The sequence below is a fragment of the Mus caroli genome, unplaced genomic scaffold (genome assembly GCF_978045245.1).
Source record: "Mus caroli unplaced genomic scaffold, Mus_caroli_1 scaffold_39, whole genome shotgun sequence".
NCBI lineage: Eukaryota > Metazoa > Chordata > Mammalia > Rodentia > Muridae > Mus > Mus caroli.
In genome coordinates, this window is record NW_028227294.1 from 1,223,208 (window position 1) to 1,229,066 (window position 5,859).

Sequence of the window (5,859 nt, forward strand, 5' to 3'; positions counted from 1 at the left end):
TTAAGCTTTTATTGTTGGATTTAAGTGTTTTAGGGTTGCAAGGCAGGTGGTGGCCCATGCCTTAAATCACAGAACTTGAGAGGAAGAAGTACTGGATTTCTTAGTTCAAGGCCAGCATGGTTTAATGGGGCAGTTCTAGTATACCTAGGGATCCACAGAGAAAACCTAGTCTCCAAAATCACAAAAAAAAAATGAAAAAAAACAAAATAGGAAAGAAAGAAAGAAAGGAAGGAAAGAAGGAAGGAAGGAAGGAAGGGAGGGAGGAAGGAAGAGAAGGAAGGAAGGAAGGAAAGAAGGAAGGAAGAAAGGAAGCAAATTACTATAATGCATATTTTGGGGCTTCCTGGTGTAATTTTTTTTTTAAAGAAATTTAGTTTTTTTTTAAAGCATTTTCAGGATGTTTTGAAGATTGTTTTAGACATTATTTTGGTTTTCTGTGTTTTAGTGTATGTTTAGTGCTTTTTAAAAAAGATTTTAGAGTGTTTTTGTTTGTTTGTTTGTTTTTGGCTTTAGGGTTTTCTTTAGGGTTTTTAGTATTTTTTTTGAGTTTTTGTGTGTTATGGTTGAAGGCAGCGATGGTCTACAGAGTGAGTTTCGAGGACAGCCAGAAGTACACAGAGAAACTCAGTCTGCAAAAACTTGAAAAAAAAAGAAAGAAGAAAAAAAGAAAGAAAAATAAAAAGAACGAAGGAAAGAAGAAAGAAAGAAAGAGAGAAAGAAAGACAGACAGAAAAAGAAAGAAAGAAAAAAGAAAGGAAAGAAGAAAGAAAGAAAGAAAGAAAGAAAGAAAGAAAGAAAAACAGATTTAGTGAAATTTATGGCTCTGTGTATTTTTGTACAAATTTAGGGGTCTTTTTAAAAGGTTAATAGGGTTTTTTGGAAGACTATTGTAGAATTTTATTGTTTTTTTTTTTTATTGTTGCTTTTTTTTTTGTCTCCTAGGTTGTCGGGTGTTTTGTTTGTTTGTTTTTTGGCTGAAGGGTTTTCGTTTAGAGTTTTCTTTCATTTATTTATTTATTAATTATTATTATTATTATTATTAATTGTATTTTTGAAAAATAATTAACTTTTTATTTTGGAGGTAAAGTGTTTTAGCTTTGCCAGTCAAGGGTGGTTCATGCCTTTATTCCCACCCCTTGGGAGCAGAGGCAGGTGGATTTGTAAGTTCTATGCAAGCCTGGAATAGAGAGTGAGTTCCAGTATAGCCAGGGCTATACTGAGAAACACAGTTTTCCAAAAACAAAATAAAATCAAACCAAAAATTAGCTTAAGGGTCATTTTGGGGTTGATATATATCTATATAATTTTATATTTTTTTTATTTTAAAGGTTTGTAGGGTTTTTAAAAGAAGTTTTAGATTTATTTGATTTTCAGACTTCTAGTGTAGGTTGTTTTGTTGTTGTTGTTTTTTTGTTTTTTTTGTTTTTTGTTTTTTGGTTTTTTTTTTTCTTGGTTTTTAAGGATTATAGTGAGTGTTTTAGAGTTTTTGGTGTTTAATTTAGACTTAATTTTGTTTTTTGCATTTTACTTTATTTCTTAGGTTTTGGTTTTGTTGGTTTTTTGTTTGTTTGTTTGTTTTTAATTTTAAGGATTTATATTTGGTATTTAATTGTTTTTACCGTTGCTAGAAAATTGTTGACCGTGCCTTCAATCTCAGCACTTGGGAGGCAGAGGGTAGTAGATTTGTGAGTTTGAGGCCAGCCTGATCCAATGAGGGAGCTCCAGGACAGGTAGGGATACACAGAGTAACCCAGTGATGAAAAATTCAAAAAAAACAAATGAAATAAAAATAAATAAAATGAGAAAAGAAGTAAAGAAAGAATAAAGAAAGAAAGAAACATAGATAGATAGATAGATAGATAGGTAGATAGATAGATATAGATAGATAGATAGATAGATAGATAGATAGATAGATGATAGATAGATAGATAGATAGATAGATAGATAGATAGATAGATAGATAGACAGACAGACAGATAGATAGATAGATAGATAGATAGATAGATAGATAGATAGATAGATAGATAGATAGAAGGAAAAGGAAGGAAAGAAGGAAGGAAAGAAATAAGGTAGGAAGAAAGGAAGAAAGGAAGGAAGTAATAAATTAAGAAAGAAAGAAAGAAAGAAAGAAAGAAAGAAAAGAAAGAAAGAAGACAAGAAAGACTGACAAACAGACAGACAGACAGACAGACAGATATGTAAATAGGTGAAAGATGATAGATAGATAGATAGATAGATAGATAGATAGATAGATAGATAGATGATAGATAGGAAGGAAAAGGAAGGAAAGATGGAAGGAAGGAAAGAAGGAAGGTAGAAAGAAAGAAAGAAAGAAATTAAGAAAGAAAGAATAAAAAGAAAGAAAGAAAGAAAGAAAGAAAGAAAGAAGAAAATAAGAAAGAAAGAAAAAAAGAAAGAAAGAAAGAAAAGAAAGAAAGAAAGAAAGAAAGAAAGAAAGAAAGAAAGAAAGAAAGAAACGACAGGAAAGAAGGAAGAAAGGAAGACAGAGAAAGAAAATTTAAAAGGAAGGAATATAGGAAGGAAGGAAGGAAGGAAGGAAGGAAGGAAGGAAGGTAAGGAACGAGGGAAGGAAAGAAAGAAAGAAAGAAAGAAAGAAAGAAAGAAAGAAAGAAAGAAAGGAAGAAAGGAAGCAAGCAAGCAAGCAAGCAAGAAAACAAACAAACAAACAAACAAAGGAGAGAGTTTTAAGTTCATTTGGATTCCTGTATTTTTAGAAGAGTGCTTTTGAGAGAGTTTTTTTTTTTCAGTTGTCTAGTGTATTTTTTTTTTTCTAGTAAAATTAACCAATTTTACTGTGTATGTGTGTGTTCTTGAATAATTATTTAAAATTTGTGAGGTTCAATTTTGGTGTTTATTGGTTTTAGTGTTGCCAGGAAATGAGGGCCATTGCCTATAAAACCTAGTCATAGGGATAAACAAGTAAGGGATTTTTAAGATGGAGGCTAATTTGGTCTATGGAGTGACACACAGAATGGCCAGAGAAAGACAGCGAAAGCCATTCTCCAAAATTCAAAAAAGAGAGAGAGAGAGAGAGAGAGAGAGAGAGAGAGAGAGAGAGAGAGAAAGAGAGAGAGAGGAAGGGAGGGAGGGAGGGAGGGTGGGAGGGAGGGAGGGAGGAAGGAAGGAATAATGAAGGAAGGAAAAGGAAAAAAAAGAGGGAAGGAAGGAAGGAATGAGGAAGGAAGGAAGAAAAAGAAAGAAAGAAAGAAAGAAAGAAAGAAAGAAAGAAAGAAAGAAAGAAAGAAGAAAAGAAAGGAAGGAAGGAAGGAAGGAAGGAAAGAAAGAAAGAAAGAAAGAAAGAAAGAAAGAAAGAAAGAAAGAAAGAAAGAAAGAAAGAAGAAAAGAAAGGAAGGAAGGAAGGAAGGAAGGAAAGAAAGAAAGAAAGAAAGAAAGAAAGAAAGAAAGAAAGAAAGAAAAAGGAAAGAAAAGAGAAATATAATTAATGGACATTTTTCCCTTTTTTTGTTGTTTTTTTTTTTTTTTTTTTTTTAGAATTTTAGTGTTTTTTGTAAAGTGTTTTGTAGGTTTTTTTTATAAGAGTATCTTAGAGGGTTTTTTTTTTTTTGGTTTTTCGTATTTTAGTGTATTTTTAATGTTTTTTATGATTTATTGGTAAGTTTTTTAGGGTGTTTTAGGGTTTTGGATTTTTTTTTCAATTTTTGTTAGTGTTCTATCTTTTACTTTTAGGGATTTTTGTTTTGATTTTATAGTTTTTGATTTTTTTTTTTTAATTTTAAGCTTTTATTGTTGGATTTAAGTGTTTTAGGGGTGCCAGGCAGTGGTGGCCCATGCCTTAAATCACAGAACTTGAGAGGAAGAAGTACTGGATTTCTTAGTTCAAGGCCAGCATGGTTTACTGGGGCAGTTCTAGTATACCTAGGGATCCACAGAGAAACCTAGTCTCCAAAATCTCAAAAAAAAAAAAAAAGAAAAAAACAAAGTAGGAAAGAAAGAAAGAAAGGAAGTAAAGAAGGAAGGAAGGAAGGAAGGAAGGAAGAAAGGAAGGAAGGAAGGAAGGAAGGAAGGAAGGGAGGCAGGAAGGAAGGAAGGAAGGAAGGAAAGAAGGAAGGAAGAAAGGAAGCAAATTACTTAATGCATATTTTGGGCTTCCTGTGTAATTTTTTTTTAAAGAAATTTAGTTTTTTTTAAAGCATTTTCAGGATGTTTTGAAGATTGTTTTAGACATTATTTTGGTTTTCTGTGTTTTAGTGTATGTTTAGTGCTTTTTAAAAAAGATTTTAGAGTGTTTAGTTTGTTTGTTTGTTTTTGGCTTTAGGGTTTTCTTTAGGGTTTTAGTATTTTTTTGAGTTTTTTTGTGTATATGTGTTGAAGTGTGTTATGGTCGAAGGCAGCATGGTCTACAGAGTGAGTTCGAGGACAGCCAGAAGTACACAGAGAAACTCAGTCTCCAAAAACTTGAAAAAAAAAGAAGAAAAAAAAGAAAGAAAAATAAAAAGAACGAAGGAAAGAAGAAAGAAAGAAAGAGAGAAAGAAAGACAGACAGAAAAAGAAAGAAAGAAAGAAAGAAAGAAAGAAAGAAAGAAAGAAAGAAAGAAAGAAAACAGATTTAGTGAAATTTATGGCTCTGTGTATTTTTGTACAAATTTAATGTCTTTTAAAAGGTTAATAGGGTTTTTGGAAGACTATTGTAGAATTTTATTGTTTTTTTTTATTGTTGCTTTTTTTTTTTTTTTTGGTCTCCTAGGTTGTCGGGTGTTTTGTTTGTTTGTTTTTTGGCTGAAGGGTTTCTTAATTATTTATTTATTAATTATTATTATTTATTAATTATTTATTAATTATTATTATTATTATTATTATTATTATTATTAATTGTATTTTTGAAAAATAATTAACTTTTTATTTTGGAGGTAAAGTGTTTTAGCTTTGCCAGTCAAGGGTGGTTCATGCCTTTATTCCCACCCCTTGGGAGCAGAGGCAGGTGGATTTGTAAGTTCTATGCAAGCCTGGAATAGAGAGTGAGTTCCAGTATAGCCAGGGCTATACTGAGAAACACAGTTTCCAAAAACAAAATAAATCAAACCAAAAATTAGCTTAAGGGTCATTTTGGGGTTGATATATATCTATATAATTTTATATTTTTTTTATTTTAAAGGTTTGTAGGGTTTTTAAAAGAAGTTTTAGATTTATTTGATTTTCAGACTTCTAGTGTAGGTTGTTTTGTTGTTGTTTTTTTTGTTTTTTTGTTTTTTGTTTTTGTTTTTTTTTTTTCTTGGTTTTTAAGGATTATAGTGAGTTTTAGAGTTTTGGTGTTTAATTTAGACTTAATTTTTTTTTGCATTTTACTTTATTTCTTAGGTTTTGTTTTGTTGGTTTTTTGTTTGTTTGTTTGTTTTAATTTTAAGGATTTATATTTGGTATTTAATTGTTTTACCATTGCTAGAAAATTGTTGACCTTGCCTTCAATCTCAGCACTTGGGAGGCAGAGGTAGTAGATTTGTGAGTTTGAGGCCAGCCTGATCCAATGAGGGAGCTCCAGGACAGGTAGGGATACACAGAGAAACCCAGTGATGAAAAATTCAAAAAACAAATGAAATAAAATAAATAAAATGAGAAAAGAAGGAAAGAAAGAATGAAGAAAGAAAATAAGAAAGAAAGAAAGAAAGAAAGAGAGAGAAAGAAAGAAAGACAGACAGACAGATATGTAAATAGGTGAAAGATGATAGATAGATAGATAGATAGATAGATAGATAGATAGATAGATAGATAGATAGAAAGAAGGAAGGAAAAAGAAGGAAAGATGGAATGAAGGAAAGAAGGAAGGTAGAAAGAAAGAAAGAAAGAAAGAAAGAAAATAAGAAAGAAAGAAAGAAAGAAAGG

The 5,859-nt window shown here is 30.8% G+C and overlaps 1 protein-coding gene across 1 annotated transcript in view; it reads left to right on the plus strand.

The window, feature by feature from the left end:
• The first annotated feature begins 575 nt into the window (after window positions 1-575).
• LOC146999797 (Y-linked testis-specific protein 1-like) overlaps window positions 576-5,859 on the plus strand; it is a 104,397-nt gene continuing 99,113 nt past the window's right edge. Inside the window, exon 1 of the mRNA XM_085834445.1 lies at window positions 576-587. Within this exon, the coding sequence (XP_085690571.1) occupies window positions 576-587 (12 nt within the window). The remainder of the gene's footprint in view (window positions 588-5,859) is intronic.